Below are 21,232 nucleotides of genomic sequence, written 5' to 3'. Positions count from 1 at the left end.
AGTTTTTCATGAATTATACCAATTACTAATTTTTCAGACTAGTACTGCTGGTATTAACATACATGTTTGCATATTCTTAGGACCATGATCCAAATAATCAGATCACTGGAGATGGTATAAACTACAAGAGAATATGTATAAAAGAAAGCTTGTGCACACCAGGCCTATCCTATCAGATGCACTTAAAACAGACAAACTAACTAACTTCTTTCAGAATTTTTGGGCTTAAATGTGCTTGTCACCATCTTTATAACTCATCTTTGATTTTTTTCTTGTTTTTGTCTTTTTTTTCTTTTACATAAAAATATGGGGGTTTACATACATACTCACACAAATTCACACACAAGCAAAGACTGGCAAGATGGCTCATCAAGTAAATGTGCTTGTCACACAAGCCTCACTGACTTAAGTTTGGTCCCTAGGACCCACACAAAAGAAAAGAATACCTGCAAGTTTTTCCTCCGATCTCTAAGCAGGTGCTGTGCAGGGCACACGGGCCTGCACATGCACATACACACACACACAAACTTAATTTTTTAAACTTTACAAAGATTCAAGTGAATTTCTTCTGGTAGCAGATACTAATAATTAGGAATGCTAATATGTTACTATATTTCAAAAGATAATTTATTAGCTTCTGGGTCTAGTTAGAGCTAATGTTTTAATCACTATATGTTCATGTTAATACTTACTTAATTAGAAGCAATCATTCAGTTTTAAGATCATTGCTGGAAGGAAGTCTTAGATCAGGAGACAAGAAATTATATGACTAAACTTGAGAGATTTTTTTAAAACAAATCATGTGTTCATCTCAGAGAGTCCAACCTTTCCTTGTGGTTCCAGGTATGGATGAGTTAACAGGCTCAAAACTCACTGCATCAGAGCAATGCATAACTTCCCATGGTCTCTTCCTAAAATTCAAGTGCTTTATTCACTAGGAAGCCCAACTATTTTTCATGATTTGTTTTCAGATCTATATACAACCAATAAGAGAAAAAAACAATATACCAATTTTATTTCCAAGTCTTTTACATAGTTATATTTAAAATTTTGCAGTCAGTGTAGTGACACACGCCAGTATTGGAACCCCTTTACTCTATGATGTAGTTATATATCCAAACACATACCTGTATGGTAAGGAAAATGCTTGTTTCAAAAATTATAAAAGATTGTTTTCTTTTTGGCTTTTTTAAAGGTTTTTTTTTTTAGGCTTACTTACTTAATTTTCTGTGTATGAGTGTTTTCCCTACATGTACATGTGTGAACCAGGTATGTGCCAGTCTAACTATATAGTTTATTTTCCTGCTGCTGTGACGACATCCTAATGAAAGCCAACTCAATACAGTTCCAGGTCAGTCTGTCATGTTGGAGAAGTTGTAGAAGCAGAAGCCTGAGACGCTTGGTCACACACATCCACAGTCAAAGCAGAGAGAAACAGGGACATGGCTCAGTGGTTAAAAGTACTTCCCAGATAAACTCAAGGGCATGAGTTCAAGCTTCACATCCTGTGGTGAAAGGAGGGATAGCTGCCCTCTAATTGCCAGGCATTTAAAAGCACACCCTACATACAAGTTAGAATTTAAAGTAGCAGCAGCAACAACAAATGGTGGATGCCTGCTGCTACTCTACTCCAAGCTCTGTGTATGCAGGCCAGGATACTAGGTAGAGTGCAGGTCCACCATCCAGAGTGGACAAGCTTTCCCACCTCAATGAGGTAATCAAGGTAATTCCCCACAGGCACACCCCAAGCCCATCTCCCAAACTGACAATTTAATACCCACAGACTATCTCAAAAAAGGGGGGAGGGGGGACACAATGCAGGAAGATGCCTGATATATCTACAGGACTCTTTATGCATGGCACATGCACATATTCTCATTCTTTCTCTCTTTCTCTCATTCACACACACACACACACACACACACACACACACACACACACACACACACAGGGTTATTTTCTTTTAAAAAGACACAAAAGTAAAAAGTAAAATTTGTTACTCACCTTAATAGCTTTGATGGCTGCCTTTGTAATTTGGGTCATTTTTGCTTTAGAAATGGGTGGCTTATAGTCATTCAGTGAATACAACTGAAGGAAAAAGAAAAGCAAATGTTAAATACATCACAAGTGCCTCCAAGCAATCATGAAACTACTAGAATTTCCATTTTTACATTCTCAATGAATCTTTTAAAACATCTTTAAAAAAAAAGTCAAGCTCAACAACACTAAGCATGGGGAATGGGCAACTACAATCAGCTAATACCTCACACTTGCTCTATTGTAGTAGGTCAGAGGAAGAATGTAAAACTCACACACTACGAATGCATGCAAATGCCAAATGGTGGGACAACTCTGCTTAAGAGCTGGCAATGTGGCTCAGTGGGGTGAGGGGACTGCCACCAAACCTAACAACAATCTGAGTTCATTCCCCCAAATCCACAAGGTGGAAATGAAGGACCTCTTCCATCTAACAAGTTGTCCTTCCACAGGCTCGCTATGGCATGCATATGCCTCCTCCCTGCCACATGCACACCAAATGTACAAAACTAAAATACAACAGCGTGGCAGCTTCTCAACAGATACTAAGTAGTTACCACATGATCTAGCAAACTCTACTCCCAAATCCACACCTAAATGAGCTAAAAATAACCATTCACATTACACTTTGTGTCTCTGATGCTGAACGTGGTGACAGACACCCTTAATCCCACCCAGTACTTGGGAAACAGAGGCAGGCTGATCTCTGTGAATTTGAGGTCAGCCCGCTCTACATAAGCAAATTCCAGAACAGGCCAGCCAGGGCTATATATAGTGAGACTCTGCCTCAAAAAAGAAAAAAAATTATTCATATAAAGTTGGTCAAAAACTCACTAAAGGCCAGGCATGGTGGTGCACGCCTTTAATCCCAGCACTTAGGAGGCAGGGGCAGTCAAATTTCTGAGTTCGAGGCCAGCCTGGTCTACAGAGTGAGTTCCAGGACAGCCAGGGCTACAGAGAAAAACCCTGTCTGGAAAAAACAAAGCAAAACAAAACAAAACAACTCACTAAAAAAGTAGCAACAACCCAAATGTCATGAAGTGATAATAAAATATGTGCTATATGTATTAACTGAACTGTCAACCATAAAGAGGAATTAGATCCTTAAATATATAATACAAATGAATCTTGGAAACTATATAGGGAGAGGTGAGATGTCTCACTAAATTGCCCATTTTGGCCTCAAACTGGCCATCCTTTTTCCTTGGCCTTTCCAATGGTTAAGATTAAAAGCACGTGTCACTATTGTAAGTTAAAAAGAAAACTGGGGAGGCAGAGGCAGGCAAATTTCTGAGTTCGAGGCCAGCCTGGTCTACAGAGTGAGTTCCAGGACAGCCAGGACTGCACAGAGAAAACCTGTCTCAAAAAACAAAACAAAAAAAAGAAAAGAAAAGAAAAAACTGGATGTAGCTCAGTGGAAGAACACTTGCCTAGCATGCTTCAGGCCCTAGGATTATTAATTCCAGGCACTGGGCAGATGGGGGAAAACTTAGGATTAGCAGTTCTTTTGAAGGTGAAAAAAATATTCTAAAGTTAATTGTAATTATGGCTGCACAATGTGGTGAATAACCCAAAATGACCACATTGAGGTGGCTGACTTTATTGTGAAGTTGATCACAATTAAGCTTTTTAAAGCCAGGCATGGCAGTGCACACCTCTAAGATCAGCAATTGAGAGACAGACGTAGGTAGGTCTAGGAGTTTGAGAAAAAGCCTGGTCCATATTGGGTGTACCAAGTTAGCTACGGATATACAGTGGGCCTTAATGAAAGGAGAATCTCAAGGTATCTAATGGTCCGAAACAATCCACCTCTTGATCTGGTTTAAAACTCCTCATATAATGTTCAGAGAGAAAATAGTTTAAAAGACAGGGCAGAAAAATTAGACAATAGAGAACTGCGGTTAAATGAAAGCTGGCTAAAACTTCTGTTGTGTTCAGTGACACTTGGTGAAGACAGTATTTAAATGTCTATTCTAAACGTTACAACATATACCAGTCTAAATCACCCATGACCCACCTGGAGAACACTTAAATAAATAAGGCAAGTTCTCTTACTGCAGTTATAGTCATCTTAAATAAAGAAAACAAAATCACCACTCCCATCACCCCTTCCAATAGTTAAGAACTTCCCTCTGGGCAAAACAAAACTGTGCATTCATTTAAGGCACTGGCTGCTTCCATCAGCCAGGTCGGCCTCCTCTCCTCTATTTTTGGCTCTTGCACTCTTTTCAGGTCCACTTAAAATGAGACTTATTCTCTCTAGTCTGTTCAGATACTTTCTCCCTGGGCCTGCCCACTAGTTAACATGTACCTCTCTGTAAACCACCAATGAGGAAGGCTTCTACAATGCCCAGTGCCAAGCTTCTCTTCACAGTCTCACCAGTCATCTTTGAAGTCATTAATCTGCCTGATTATGTCTAATATTTGATTTTTCAAAAAGAACTGCTACAAAGGTAAAGGTAATGGTGACTGGCACTAATAAGCAATATTAAGTTAAGTGGCTCAGCGGTTAAGAGCACTGCTCTTGCAAAGGTCCGGAGTTCAAATCCCAGCAAACACATGGTGGCTCTCAAACATCTGTAATGAGATCTGACACCCTCTTCTGGTGTGTCTGAAGACAGCTACAGTGTACTTACATATATAAATAAATACATGAATAAATCTTTGGGCTTGGAACAAGCATAGCTGGAGTGAGCAGAAGTCCTGAGTTCAATTCCCAGCAACCACATGATGACTCACAACCATCTGTACAGCTACAGTGTACTCATATACATTAAATAAATAAATAAATCTTAAAAAAAAAAAGTTAACTAGCTAACTACAGCCCAACTGTGATGCCAACAGAAAGCAATCTAAGATTCTAGTTAACATTACATGCAGCCTTTCTCTTCAGTATCCTCTGGAAGTACCAACATGTTCTGCCTAGAAGAAGCAGGCCCAAACATACACTAAGAAGTCTGACTCCAAGTGTGGCAGTGGGGTGTAAAAAAGGGAGGCTGGGACACATTTGTGGGCAATATCAACAGAATAAAGTTACTCTTATGTGGCCAGCAGTGATAGTCCCAGCACTCAGGAGGCAGAGGCAGAGGCAGGTGAGTCTCTGTGAGTTTGAGGCCACCCTGGTCACAAAGTGAGTTCCAGGACAGCCAGGTCTACACAGAGAAACCCCATTCAGGGGAGGGGGAAAATATTCTCTTGTTACACTTTAGAGGTTTCCAGGAGAGGCCAAGTTTGAATCTGGCCACACTAAGCTCCTTGGATCCCTGCCTCATGCAATCACAGGTACATAGTAAATGCTCCTTTGTCAATGAGGGCTGTCACCTGAACAGAACCACATTCTAGAACCTCCATAGGAGCTAAGAGGACTTTCCTCTCTCAACTGTTTCATGCTGACAGTGTTGACTCGTGATGTGCAGTGATTCTATTAGATCATCACATTTGTTCAGCTCTATTCTTATAGCAAGACACCAATAAACTAACAACTGTCTTTGACCCAAAATAATCAAATTCTATAGTAAAAGAAGTCAGTAACAAAAACCAACCTTGGAATCAGAGTAATATCTTAATTTAATATCTTAAATGTGTGGTCTTTCCTCTTTTTGATAAACAATATAATCTCACTAGAGAGCATTCCCCAACCTTCGATATACTGAGACTCATCACCCAATTTTTCATACTATTCATACTATTTCAAACAAAATTTTTAAAAACATTTTCATGTCCTTGCTGATTTGATCCCAATTAATCCTATGGTTTTGGAAGAGCCTAACAGAATTTATTATAAGTCAGGTCCCAGAATTCTCAAGAGACATGTGGCTATACATCAGTGCAGGCTTATCTGTGCCTTCAAGACTAAGACGTCTAACCAAATGAATTAAGACAAAGTATGAATCCAAAATAAAAGTAAATAATTCATCTCTTTCCAAAATAACCTTTTAGGGCTTTGAAAACACGGATCAATGTCTCTGAAATATCCAAAGACATCAGAAACCATGCACAAGTTCCTGCCAATACAATCTTGACACTTTCAAAACTGCATGCTGACCAGACATAATTGTTTCTTCCTCCTGTTCAGAAGACAGTAAATAACTTTCACAACAAGAACAAGGACAAGAAGCAACAGGTAAGAGATGTTGTCAGCTTCTAGAAAATGAAGTCAGTATCTGGTGAACCAAGGAAACCACGGCCATAGTACACACACCAATACAGCGCTGGACAAACACATCCTCCTACGGGTGGTCACACTACTTAGTCACAGGGAACCAACATCCCACCCTGATTAGGGCAACAACTCACACTGTCTCAGATCCAACTATCAGTGGTATCAAAACTAGACGTGGTGACATGAAGACAAGTGCTGAAAGAACTTAAGTGTGAAAAGTGCTGAAAGAACTTAAGTGTGAAAAGTGCTGAAAGAACTTAAGTGTGAAGTAAAAACATTGTTCTTTGGAGAAATCAGGCAAAAACTTGTTTATATTACCTTAAAAACTGTATTTCACTGGGCAGTGGTGGTGGGTGCCTGTAATCCCAACACTTGGGAGGCAGAGGCAGGCAGTTTCTGAGTTCGAGGCCAGCCTGGTCTACAGAGTGAGTTCCAGGACAGCCAGGGCTATACAGAGAAACCCTGTCTCAAAAAACAAAACAAAACAAAACAAAACAACCACACAATTGTATTTCATTATTTATTCTAGTCCACTTGAACACCTACAATTTCCACAGTTCGTTCTCTTCAAAATTCTTATCTTAAAGTCCCAGCCCCCACTATATTTAGATATAGGGTCTCTTTGGAGGTGATTAAATGACCTCATATAGATAGACAGCTCCACTCTCATGTGATTACTGTCTTGTACAAACTAGGCACTGCATGGCTTTTGCTCACACATACACAGTTCTTTCATGCACCCAAGCTCTTTCAGCACCCCATCCTTCCTCTCTCTGTGAGAAGGCAAGTATGTTCTCCCAGGAACTCATGGTCAGCACCTGGAGCCTTCACTGCCTAACCTCAAGAACTATGAAAAAAAAGTATTTCCAATTGTTAAAGACACTATAAAAAATAGAGTTATATCAAACTTTCCTACCAATTAAAAGCATGTATCCGTTAAATTCATAAATCAATTAGAGCATTGAGAAAAAGAATAAAATATAGTTACAGCTCTTATAAATGTATGTCCTCCAGATTGAAATTCTCTCCAGTAAAGAAAGGTGAGGATTATCACATTCGGAAAATTCAACAGGCAAGATACAGCGGTTAAGGAAATTCATAAAACACATCAGACACAGGAAGCTCTAAGATCATGCTGGACAGGCCCTTCAATAGGCACAGCTACCTGTGAGCCCATGCACGAAAACTAATCCTAATAAGCTTACTGCTTCCTCAAGCTACATGAGTGCAACTGTGTGATCTGTCAACAGTGTCCTACCTGAGATAAAGGTGCTTATACATATCTTCTCAGGAATAGTCACACAAACACAACGGGTGCTAAAACAGACTACCATAACCAAAGTAAGACAAAGAGGAGATGTTCCACAGCCCCTGCAATGGATGATAAAATGAGCAAATATGACTAGCCAATATGTGGTAAAGGACACACCTCCTTTTTGAAGTAATAGCTCTGTGTTTGCTGTAACACAAAGACCATTTGAGTAGAGCATCTTTTAGGAAAGGGGAGGATGTTCCAATAGCATTGTGTTAGCGGGCTGTAGCGGCAGATGTATGTTTTTATTTGGGCCATAAGGCATGCAACTGAGTCTCTTCTTTCTGTCTACAAAGAACATGTCTTGTAAGAAAGGAATTATAAAACAAAACAACTAAAAACTGACACTGTCTTATTCTCTGTATTGGCCTCTAATCTAGCAAGCGCACGCACGCACACAAATAAGTAGAAAATAACGAAGGATGACATGAAGGTATTGATCTGCTGTTTGATATAACTAGTGAGAGACTAGAGAAATACAAATCATATCTGTCCTTAAAAACCCTTACCAGATACATAGATTTGTAATGTAGGGTAAAAATTAAACAGTGAAAGAGATTGTGAAACAGAAGAGAAGACAGGAGGCCCAGTGAAGTGGCTTCTGTGTAAAGGCCAGCAAGAACCTGACAGCTTGGATCCACAAAAGAGGAAAGTTGAGGATTTATTCCATAAAATTGGTCTCTATGCTCCACACATCTACTCCCACACACATAGATCATGCATATACACATACTAAAGTATTTTTGAATTAAAAAGGAAAGATACTTCTCAGATCTGACATTAAATATAGTATAGACAGATCTATTAACTTAGAATGTAGATCAGGCCCTAACAATGAACCGTTACACAAACTATAAAAAAACAAGGATTGTAATCCATCTAAACTGTTTAAATTAGGATGGACTAGAAATTAGATTAAATTGATTTAACTAGAAATACAAAGAACTCCCTTGTTCTTTTTATAAACTTGCTCACGGGGCTATGGGGTAGTAGGCTAGATAAGCTCAGTCTGACAGCCAGGGGGAGGAGAAAGCAGACTTACCCACCCATCTGACCTTTAGCAAGGCTGCACCATCTGAGACAGTTGACAAAAAGCAACCAATAGAGTGGCTCATGCAAGCCAGAGACGCTGCTCCAGTCTGTTAAGGGCCCGGAAAAATGAACAGGAAGCAAGACAGACTAACATTACTGAGGAAAACTGGGTGACAGTATTCAGTCTCAATTCATCAGGTCCTACAAGAGAGCTAAAAAGTTAATGCAGCAGGTATCTCACACCTGAAACGAGCTTCAGCAGCATCACTGAGCCCACAGTGAGAAATGAGCATTAGGAGATGGAGTTGTGTGGATAGGAATGACTTCAGAACACTGTGTAAGGTTGAAAAGCTGCTGAAGCACTCAAGAGGAGAAACCACCAGGGCAAAACAGAGGGGTCTGCCCTGGACATTTAACTTAAGATAAACATAACAACATATATGCCGAAGGGAAATTCCTTAAAAGGAAATGGCAGAAAGCCAAATGTTATACATTTGTGAGTCTCTAGAAGGCTTCAAAGCCTCAGCAAGAGTCCACCAAAACAAAGAGTAAATGATACAATGGTATAGGTAAAGGGGAAAAAAAAAAGACTTGGAAAGGGAGGGGAATTAGTGCCCTGGAATATGCAACAAATTATACTGTTCAACCAGTCTTTCAACCTTTCAGCAGCCAGATGGGCCAATGAGAGACCACAGTGGCAGTCAAGGTAGGCAAAAATGTGGCCCTGCTTCCCCTGGCAAGCAATTGCTAGACAACCCAACTGAGCTGTGAAAATATCTTTTATTAACCTGATGTAATCCTTGTTTTCGAGGTTTATTGTCTCCGTCTAGGTCTACTCCTAGAAGCTTCTAGCCTCCACACCATCTTAGCTTAGTTTTTTAGCCTCTGAGACTTACTGCTTTCTTGTTTTCTCTGATCTCTGGCTGGCTAAACAACTCAGCTGTTCTGGCTGAATTCCCCTCCAAGATAACTGATTCAAACTCTCTCAGCCTTTGACTGAATTGCTCTGTTTGGCCTCATACTAACTTTGGCAATCTGTTCTAATTTTCAGGCTCCTTCTTCTCTGGCTCATTCTGTCTTCACCTGTGTTTAACTTGTTCTTTTTCTACAGCCTGTCTCTATACAGCTGTCCTGATAATACTGTCTCCTCTCTTTCTCCCTGTGCTGCTCTCTCTTAAGTCACCTCTCCTCTCTGATCTTGTGAGAGTTGGGATTCTGTCAAATCTTTCTCTGATTTGTCACTTTGTCTGACACTCAGACATCACTTTCAAACTTGGCTGCTTCCTTCTACAAACTAACTTTACCTTCATTGCTTGTGATTAAAGGTATGAGCTAAGGCTGAGCTACACCACAACTAGAAACAGGTTTTCCCAGTAAACAACACAATCTCAGGTTCACAGTGTGCCTCCAACAGTGAGCCTGTGCAGGCAGAAGTGCATGGCATCCCCAGAAACACTCTAGGGTAAAGACCAGGAGGGCTCAAGAAAACTGACTCCAACCACACTGCTGTAACTCATCACTGCGCTTCTGCCAGAACACGTGACACAATCTCCTCATGTCTCATGGAACTTGCTTGCTAAGCCGTATTATTATTCTGCTATCTGCTGTATCCTAAAACCAACAGGACAGCCATGGATGTTCAAAAATCCTGCTCACCCTTTGTAAGAAGGTTTCGTTCATTATATAATACCAACCACTGAATATCTCAGATTTAGAAACCATAGAAAGAACAAAGCTAATTAATTTAAATAAATACACCTTGTGTGAAAAAGAAAAAGAAAAAGAAAACACTCACAGAAGGTATAATGTTGTTATAATGAAAATCCCTTAGAATTACTGGCCAGAAAGCCCTGCCACCATACTCTATAAATCATAAAGGCAATGGTAACTAATGCTGGTTGTATGCACAAATTAGAATAAGTAATTCATCATCGTTGTCTTCATCTTCTTCTCCTCCTCCTCTTTTTTTTTTTTTTTTTTTTTTTTTGCTAGCACAACATAGCAACACAGTCCTGGTTGCAGGAACTGGTTGTGTTCATGAACTGGATGATACTTGCTCTCTCAGCTGACTTTCTGGAATCCACTCTACAACCTGCTGTGTAACTGTCCCCAACAACCCTACTTGATTATGGACTCTGCACACTATGAAGATACCGGGCAAGCTATGTCTGCAGGTAAAATGGTAACAGTGATGGATGAGACCGCCTATTAACTTTAAAGCTACTGTCCCTTGAGGAAACCGTATCTGTTACTGTAAGCCAGGATAAAATGCTGTGGCTGGGGAAATCCCCGGCCTCAAAAGGCGACTGCTTCTGATGTGCTCTGGGTTTGGTCCCCTCTCTGTTCAGGAAGAATATTCTTCTTTGCAGTCCACGGTGGCTGTTGCAGAAACTTACAACCATTCATACATACTAAAAAAAAACACATCTGAGCCATTTCATTGGGGCTTAAGTCACCAGACACGTATATTCCACCTTTCCAAGCTTAGAGCACTACAAGAGGGAGCAGATAACATACTAAGATATAGAGGGAAAATGGAGTGCTTGGTAGAGTATTTCTTCAAACTGTGTGAGGTTCACCCAACACAAACACACAGAAAGCTCCAGGTTACTATAATTTAAAGAATAGTGTAACCTACAAAAGCTATATATGTGTTGTGCACTTTAGAAGATGAAATGTATAGTGTGAATATGTCTCAATAAAGCTGTTATCTAAAAACAAAAATAAAGCACGGCATGGTGGTTCACACTTTTAATCCCATCACTCAGGAGGCACAGGCAGGGGGAACCGCTGAGTTTGAGGCCTGCCTGATCTATGGAGTGAGTTCCAGGACAGCCAGAGCTACCACTGAGAAACCAAGTTTTGAAAAACAAACAAAAAACAAACAAACACTCAAAGCCTCAAAAAGCTCCAACTCTCATGAGGTTCTCCCCAAAGTTATGGAAGCAGTAAGCAACTAGTGGGAGAAAACTTGGTGGAGCAGCCTAGAAGCTGGGCAGGCAACTCCAGAGTCCCTGCTATCAACCATGCTGTGGAGGACCTTTCAGTGACACAGCTGCCTTTAAGTCACCAAGTTCCTGTAAGTGACCTCAGTAAGTTCAGGTCACTGAGCCACACTTGGACACACTCCTCTCTCCCACATGCCTTACTTGAAGCAAACAGACATCTGTTCCTGACTCTTTGGGAGAAGTCACAAAAGATCTTTGTACATTTTTAAAAACAGATATCTTCAGTCACAAGAACCAAAATTTCTCATGTCTCAACTCCCATGATAAAGATGAGATAAATATGGTTCATGTGGCTGTCATACTTAATGATTTTTGTCAAACAACTTCATAATTATTTTATTTAGATCACTGACATTCTCTTAACTTTTCTCAAGAATTTTACTAAGAACGCTTTAAAAGACATGTTTTAAAGAGTCATGGATGGGGCTGGAGCACCGACTGCTCTTCCAGAGGTCCTGAGTTCAATTCCCGGCAACCAAACCACATGGTGGCTCACAACCATCTGCAATGGGATCTGATGCCCTCTTCTGGTGTGTCTGAAGACAGGGACAGTGTACTTTTATTTATAAATAAAAATAAATAAATCTTTAAAGGAAAAAGAGAGAGAGAGAGAGAGAGAGAGAGAGAGAGAGAGAGAGAGAGAGAACGAGCCAGGCAGTGGTAGCGCACACCTTTGATCCCAGCACTTGAGAGGCAGAGGCAGGAGAATTTCTGAGTTTGAGGTCAGCCTGGTCTACAGAGTGAGTTCCAGGACAGCCAGGGCTACACAGAGAAACTCTGTCTCAAAAAACCAGAATCATGGCTGGTGGCAGACATTACATACTTTGGGAATTCCTCAGATTGGACTTTCAGCAAAGGCTGATTTCCTACTTCATACTGAAGGACTCAGAACAAAGGCATCTTCTTTTGGGGGTGGAGGGGAAACAGAATATGTAATTATAAAACAACAAAACAAAAAATTACTACTAATAAAAAATAAACTATTATCAACATATCCTTTTTAAAGGAATGATTATCTTCTTTCCTGTTAAAACATGTCTTGGTTACATTTATTTGTGCGTGAGTGTATACATACACACATGCAAGCAGAAGTCATCGGACAGCTTGTAGTTCTCTCCTACCGTATGGGCAGATCAACACTTGACAGCAAGTGGCTTTTACCTGCTGAATTATCTCTGACTGACCATTATTTTCTATTTCAAAATATTTTAATACAGAAAATCTGGAATGTTTTAAAAACCACAAAGAAAGAAAAACAAAATATGTATAATCTAACAACACAGCATTCATTCAAAACCTCACCAACACTAGGAATGTAAGATAGGCCAACAAGTCTGTCATTAAGCTCACATGCTTCTGGAGGTAGACAATAATCTAATGGTCGAACAGTCTAAAGATACAGGAGGGTACACAGTGAGGACTGTAACAGCATACAGAAGAGTGTGCAACCCTGCCCATCTTTCTCTGAATAAAAAAACCTAAAACATTTTTTTAAAGTACAAGATATTACGAAAGTGAAATATTTATTTTCTTAATATCCTAACCTAACGCAGTTTGAGTAGCAGACATGGTATTTAGCATGTGACTCCTGGGAGCATAATGCCAAAGTCAAAAATTATAAAAATGGCTACCAATATTATTACATCATCATGAATTTTGATGTTTTACAGCTAGTCATCCTTCCTATGGGCTATAAGCACTCTCATATGAGTAATAAAGTTTTTTGCCAGGCGGTTGTGGCACATGCATTTAATCCCAGCACTCAGGAGGCAGAGGCAGGTGGATTTCTGAGATCAAGGCCAGTCTGGTCTACAAAGTGAGTTCCAGGGCAGCCAGGGCTACACAGAGAAACCCTGTCTCGGAAAAAAAAACAAACAAACAAACAAAAAAAGACTACTATTTTTCAAGTATGGTAATTACCTAAAGATAACTTCACAGTTTTTTAATACTACTTGAAAATATTTTAGAATCTTAAGTTCAAAGTTGCACTTGTAGCAAAAAATAAACATCTTTCCCTATAAACATTATTTGAAGAACTATATTTAAGCCACAAAATTTCATGTACATAAGTTCTTTCAGTCAGCAAATGTGTGCCTCCATTCCAAATCCTTGGAATGAGAGGGCTAAAAGTACACAGCTCTGGTCAAGATGGATGGAGGTGGAATACATGTTCCCTTCTGCAGCCCCTCTGACAGCAGCTGAAAACTCTGGGCTAATCAAAACTACCTGGGGACTCAAAAGTAAAAGAGCAGGCCAGTGGAAGCCGTGGTGTGAAGCCTTAATCCTGGGCCACACAGGCGTGAGGAGGCTATGTGTGACAGAGGGAAATTCCAGAGTATTGGGTTCTCCTCCATCAGGCTCTGAACCCAGTGCTGGCAAAAATCAAGGAGCAGTGCAGCCAATATAAGCAGTGGCCAATCAGAAGAGCATGACAAGAATATGCTGAGAGATGAGAAGGAGGAGAGGGAGAAGGCAAGGACTGTGAGTCTTTTCTTCCTGCTTCTGTTTCTTTTTTACTGGCCCTAACATGGGCTGGAAGGCAGCCCGTTTACAAAATGCCTGTAATCCCAGCACTCAGAGACAGAGGCAGTAGGATCTCTGAGTTCCAGGCCAGCCTGGTCTACAGACTGAGTTGCAGGATGGCCATGGATACATAAAGAAACCCTGTCTCACAAAGGAAAATGTTTAAAAATAAATAAATAAATAAGGGAAGGGAAGGGAAGGGGCGAAAGGAGGAAGGAAGGAAGAAAAAAGGATGTCTAATATCAAAGTAAAAAGTCATTCTGTGTGTGTGTGTGTGTGTGTGTGTGTGTGAGACTGTCTCTGTGTCTATCTGTGTGTGTATGTCTCTCTCTGTCTCTGGCATACCTGACATACACAAACACACACCAGGTAATTTGTCTACAGTGTAAGAGGAAAAAGACAAAACTATACTAATCCTTAAAAGACACCAATGGAATCATCAAGAAACTTTAAAAGATGATAAAACGCCCATGCTCCAGTAAATAATCCCACACCTCTGTTTGTGCAAGCAACCCCAATGAAGTTGAGTGGGCCATTAAAAGGAAGGGGGCATGAAAGAGGATATGTTTAGAAGAAGCCTTCATAGAAGATTGGAAGGGCATAAAAGGTGAGCGCCATCTCTCCAGTCCTCTTATTTCATATATGTGTGTGTGTGTGTGTGTGTGTGTGTGTGTGTTCTTATATATCTTAGAAATAACAGAAATGGGGGGGTGGAGATGGTTCAGCAGTTAAGAGCACTGACTGCTGCTCTTCCAGAGGTCCTGAGTTCAAATCCCAGCAACCACATGGTGGCTCACATCCATCTGTAATGGGATCTGATGCCTTCTTCTGGTGTGTATGAAGACAGCTACTCACATACATACATAAATCTTTAATAATAATAATAAAAAGAAAGAATAGAAATATCTGTTAACTAATAAACATCTTAATTCATCATAATATCCTAAACATTAGAACTAAATACAAAAACAAGAACATGGAAAATGTTCAAAAAAATTATCAACCAGACATAGTAAGCATAGATAATTTTCTAAAAGCATAACAAATTCTACTATTCCTCCCTCTCCCAGCCCATAAAATGTCACACCTTGTACTCAAAGCAAGCATCAAACTTGTAGCAATTCTTCTATCTCTATGCCATCAAACCCTGCTTCAACAGAAAAATGAAGTACATGCATCCATCTTCAGCAACACTTCTATCAAACCTGTTGACTACTTAATCAGGACGCATACTATATTTTGTACTGTAAGCCATACTAAGTACTTTCTAATTTATTTTATTCCATGTGTAAGAGTGCTTTGCCTGCATATAGATAGTACACTGTGTGTACCTCGTGCCAGTGGAGGCCACAACAGGACGTCAGACACTGTGGAAGTAGAGTCCTAAGGAGGATGCAGCCTCATGCTCTGCATGAGGTACACGTGCTCCTAACTACCTTACCATCTCTCCAGCCCCAAGAAATTTAGTATTTTCTGAAAGACAATGCTATATAGCCCATAGCTATCAAAAGGTAGGATTAAGAAATTACAAGATAGGCCAGGCAGTGGTGGCGCATGCCTTTAATCCCAGCACTTGGGAGGCAGAGGCAGGTGGATTTCTGAGTTCGAGGCCAGCCTGGTCTACAGAGTGAGTTCCAGGACAACCAGGGCTACACAGAAAAGTCCTGCCTGGAAAAAAAAAGAAAAAGAAAAAGAGAAAGAGAAAGAAATTACAAGGTAAAGAAAACATTAATAAATTCTCTAGGTAATACTACTTGCCAAAGCAAAATCTCTTGAATAACCCTTCAAGGTCAGCACAGTCTACAGAGCAAGTTCCAGGACAGCCAAGGCTACACAGAGAGAAAGATGAACAAATATCAAATAGCACAAAAAGTATAGTGGTACCAAACAGAGGATTTTCTGTTTTGAGACAAAGATGGGAAGCGAACCCCTTACACCTAAAATCTTAGCCTAATGCCAGCGTCTTTTACAAATACCCAGAGCTATTTCCCTCCCTTTCCAGCTACCCTAGAAACGATGACCTCACATTAAACAGCAGCCAAGAAAGTTGTTTTATCTTTTTTTCATATTGTCCACAATGGCTAAAACTTTCCTAAGTACATACACATGGACCCTAAAAGTAATTAGATAGCCCAATATAAGCTAGCAGAATGAATTTACTTAACTTCCTCGTAACTAAATTCACTTGAATGCAGATTGACTTTAGTAAAAGATATGTAATGCCAAAGCCATGGAAACTGGTATAAATTTCTTCCTACACATTTTTACTTTCAAAAACTTGGTAATCTGATGTGGTAGAACTGCCGGCTTTCCTGGAGTCACTCATCAACATGAGGATGCAGATGGGAGAAGAAAAGATCACTACAGCACAATGCTTCCCTCAAATAATCCCCAACATCACCTGGGACGTTTTATAATAAAATAACTTGGGGGCAGTAGGTAAGATGGCTCAGGGTAAAAGTGCTTGCAATGGAGCCTGATAACATGAATTCAATCCCTAGAACACAGACATAAATAAGACTCCACAAAGGCTCTTCCGGGGACGGGAACGGGGACGGTGCTTAGAGGCACTCAGGATGGTCCAGCATTCGACATACCATCGTAGGCTTCCTACAAACACAGCCTCTAACAGAACGAGGCTGTCTCGAACCCCTGGCAACAGAATTGTTTACCTCTACACCAAGAAGGTTGGGAAAGCACCTAAATCCTTATGTGGCGTGTGCCCAGGCAGACTTCGAGGGGTTCGTGCTGTGGGGCCCAAAGTCCTTCTGAGACTGTCTAAGACCAAGAAGCATGTCAGCAGGGCCTATGGTGGGTCCACGTGTGCCAAGTGTGTCTGTCTGTGACGGGATCAAGCGGGCTTCCCTTATTGAGGAGCAGAAAAACGTTGTGAAAGTGTTGAAGGCACAAGCACAGAGTCAGAAAGCAAAATAGATCTGCAGCTTTTTTAAGTAATAAAAATCAAGACTTGATCTACAAAAACAAAACAAAACAAAACAAAACAAACAAACAAACAAAAAACCTCCACAAAGCGTCCTCTGGCCTCTCCATGTGCACCATGGCACCTTATACACCTTATACATAACTGCCACGTGTACTTTTGAGTTTCTCACTCACTCGCTCTTGTACAGTCATATAGAAAGTCTTATAGTCAAACTCTAAAACAAGAGAATACATTTTAGAGAAAGTATTCAGTTTTTGTTTTGAGACATGGAGGCCTGGCTGGCCTAGAACTAGTTTATGTAGACCAATCTGGCCTTTGAACTCACAAAGATCTACTTACCTCTGTGTCCCAAGCACTAGGATTAAAAGTACGTGCCACAATGTTGAAAGTTTTAAAAACATAAGTGATTTACGTAAAACTGAAGAGATGATTTCTGCTTAAATTACAGAAAGACTAGAAGCCAGTGTAAAATGACAACAACAACAACTCAAAAGGAGAAGAAATTCGTACTCAGATTCAAGATTTAATGAGGTGAGTAGAAAGGACAGAGAGGATACTGAATACATTAAAAAGCAGTGCACTGGGTTTCACAACTGAAGAAGATGGAGGAAATTCCAATTTTCTGTGTCAAGATAGGAATATGGCTTTACTTCCCAAGTAAACTGAGGTCTAAAAGCAAGAAATGAGTTGAGGAAAAATGTAGATTAGGCTGAAAGCAAAATGACTGCAAAAATGACTACAAAGTATCTAGACAAGGTAGGACTGAATAAAACAAAATCAAAAGAGGCTGTCATTCCTGAAGAGGCAGCAGAGGAGATAAAGAAGTGCTGACAGCTAGTAGGAAGCCAAACAAGAGCCACAGACCTTCAGATCAAACCTGCAGAAGTGTGAAGAGCCAATATGAAGCCCTGAAAGAAACAGCTGCAGGCGAAGACAACACCTTTCAGATCTGAGGCACTTCCCAATGACTCGGCCATGCCAGGACCACCTTCCTGATTTGTAAGGAGCGACAACTAAATTGAAACTTTTATACAAGTACACCAAATATGTTATAGACTCACGTCTCATACAAGTCTTTTGGCTCACAAAAGTGATTTAGTTTCTAAGACAAAACTAGCCAAGTATGTAGGCCCATGCCCATAACCCCAGTATGGGGAACTGAAGCATTTAGAGAGTTCAAGGCAGCTGGGCTACAGAGCAAGCAAGCCCTTGGCTAAAGAACAAATGGAGTTGGCAGGAGCACTCAAGCTCTTCTGAAGGATCCAGGTCAATTCCCAGAACACAGCCCTGACTACAGGTCCCTGACATGCAAGTGATACACAGACATACATTCAGATAAAATACCCATACACATAACATAAAAATAACTGAGGACCACAAAAACATGAACAAAAAAAACCAGACAGAAAGACAGACAACAAGCCTATCTACTTGGAACCATGTAAATCTACACAACTGAGTTGGTCCCTAGGAAAGATGGATTGGGGAACCATACTATGCAATGGTGTCAACCTAATAACCAAACACGTCTTCACCAAAAACTTGAAGAGTTTGTGAACCTACTTACCACATAACTTGATAAAATTCACCTAAACGTAAATTTTATGCAATCCTCAATCCTTTAGAGCTCAAAATTCTTTACAATGAGTCAATTTCCAATAAGAAAAATTGATTGAAATTGTTAAAATACACCATCTCTGCCTTTCTTCCCAAAACTAAAGGGCACACACACTACAGAGTTTGGTCAAAGCATTAAAAAAAAAAAACCCTAGCATGCCAGAAAATGCTGTGGAACGTTTATTACAAAGCTATCATTCCCTGCACTCTTACTACTTCCTACTGTCTTCACAAATAACCACTGTTAAAGGCTGGCAGGTTGTCTTCCAAACTTTCCACATGTATGCGTATGTTCAGTATGTGTGATGTGGCAGTTTGAAAGAAAATGGCCCCCATAGGCCTTGTTGAATTAAGAGTGGTCTTGTTGGAGGAAGTACATCTCATGGGGGTGGGGGAGTGCTGAGGCCTCTTTTGCTCAAGCTTCACCCAATGTGGCTGACAGTCTCCTTAGGCTGCCTGCTGATCCAGATGTAAACTCTCAGCTCCTTCTTTCTCCAGCACCATGTCTGCCTGCTTGTCATCATGATGATAATGGGCTAAGCCATTAGCCCCCAATTAAATATTTTTTATAAGCTTCCATAATCATGCCGTCTCCTCACAGCAATAAAAGGCAACTAAGATGTGTGAATGTGTATCAATATAAAACAGACATGTTACAAATCCTAGTGAAAATTACATTCTTTATTTCTGTTTAAAGTTGAGTTCCTTAAAAGCTTTGCTAGACTTAGTAAAACAATGAAAACCTTGGTAATTCTGACCAAAGTTAATATTGATCCAAATTTCTTAAAGTTCAAATGTTGTTACTGTCTATCAATAAACAATCTTCATTAACTGTTCTCCAATTTAGAAAATAAGCACAACATAATCTAGCAAATTCTTTTGAAATAAATGTCTGTAAGTTTTATCTATTACTAAAATATGTAAAAATACCAAGATGCTTTCCATGACAAGATATTCATAATTATACATGTTTTCATGTTTTACCTTGAAAAATTGTCTTTCCTTCAGTTTCTTTTAAACATCAAATTTATAAATAATATTCTTTAGCTTTCCAAATGCCTTATAAAATTATAAGATTTTCGAACATCAAACCAAGTAAAAGCAGCTAAAAGCTACTATTACCTCTATTTTTCAAAGGAATCAACTAAATCTAGGTTTTTAAAAAAAAAAAAAAGATTATGAATGTATTCACTGGGATGAATAGCTCAGTGATCCTCTAGGGTCCTGTCTAATCGTACTGAGTGGTAGACTACTACATCTCTCCTTGCACAAGAGATATTCTGTCCCATCTTCCTTTGACAGCAGCCACGTTTAAAAAAAAAAAGAAAAATTCCATCCTGGACAGGTGTGCTAACACACACACCTAGAATCTAGCAGTCAAGAGGCAGAAGCAAGTGAACCTCTTGAGTTTGAAGAATCTGGTCTACATTGTGAGGTCCAGGCCAGCCAAGACTCTGTCTTCAAAACAAAACAAAACAAAACAAAATCTATCCCATAAAACCGAGAACAATGAATTATATAAATGTACAAATGTAGCTGGGCATGGTGGTTCACAGATCTGTAATTCTAGCACTGGGGAGGCTGAGGCAGGAGGATAACTGCATAGTAAGTGAGTTCCAGACTGACTACAGAGACAGACAAATGAGACTAAGAAGAAATAAAAAGGCTATTCGTTTGTACTAATTTGGCTACTCAGAAGATATATAGCCTGAATAAAGTAGGAGAACTCACCCTCCAGCCCACTGAATGACATCAATTATAAGCAGAATGTAGATCAGTTCTCAATCTGTAGGTTGGAACGCTTGAGGTCAAGTGAGCCTTTTACAGGGGTCACATCAGATATCCTGCGTATCAGGTATTTGCATTACAATTCATAACAGTAGTAAAATTACAATTATGAAATATCAATAAAAATAATGTTATGGCTAGGGTCACCAGAGCATGAGGAACTATATTAAAGGGTCACAGCGTTAGGAAGTTTGAGAAGCCCTGCTGTAGATAACAGAAGCCAGGGTTCTCGGTATCAGCAAAGTAAACACATATGGAGCTTGTGAAGGTCTGATGTGTCTAGAATTATGTGTGTAAGTGTGTAAAATAAAAGGTCTAGCCTGATCTGATGATATACATATAGCTACCAAAAGAAGCATCTTGGAGACATGGCTAATCAAGGTTTGGACAGAAATAGCTTACTATATTAGAAAACAGTGGAACATTCCAAAAACTGATCAGCACTTGTCAAAGTGCCCATGGTCAGCTTGAAGAAGCCCTGATGGGTTAAAATGGACCATGGAAGATCTTTAAAGGCCAATGAATAAAAAAGAATTCGTGAGTTTAGTTTACAACAATGTACACAATTATATAAGACAAGAAAAAGCTCTCAGAGATGCAAAGAAATACAAGCACAACAAACTTAAAAAATAGCACTTGGTAACTATATTAGTATTAACCAACCTAGGCAAGAAATAAATGTATGCTAAAACAAGTGGGAAAATGTTGGTGATGTTTTTTGTATTTACATCAAAATATGTCCCCAATAAGAGACATGGTACAAAGGTAAAGAAACCTGTGGCCAAGCGCTGCCATTCCTGCTAGGACAC

General features: G+C 39.9%; 1 protein-coding gene and 1 pseudogene across 1 annotated transcript in view; one reads left to right on the top strand and one right to left on the bottom strand.

Moving 5' to 3' along the window:
• Scaf8 (SR-related CTD-associated factor 8) overlaps window positions 1–21,232 on the bottom strand; it is an 83,888-nt gene that overhangs the window by 51,697 nt on the left and 10,959 nt on the right. The window contains exon 2 of the mRNA NM_134123.3: window positions 2,005–2,088. Coding sequence (NP_598884.2) covers window positions 2,005–2,088 — 84 coding nt within the window. The remainder of the gene's footprint in view (window positions 1–2,004; window positions 2,089–21,232) is intronic.
• On the top strand, window positions 16,510–17,008 carry Gm46578 (annotated as a pseudogene).

The sequence above is a fragment of the Mus musculus genome, chromosome 17 (assembly GCF_000001635.26).
Source record: "Mus musculus strain C57BL/6J chromosome 17, GRCm38.p6 C57BL/6J".
Lineage (NCBI taxonomy): Eukaryota > Metazoa > Chordata > Mammalia > Rodentia > Muridae > Mus > Mus musculus.
The sequence above is the reverse complement of the archived record's forward strand: the minus strand, read 5'-3'. Positions and strand labels throughout refer to the sequence as shown.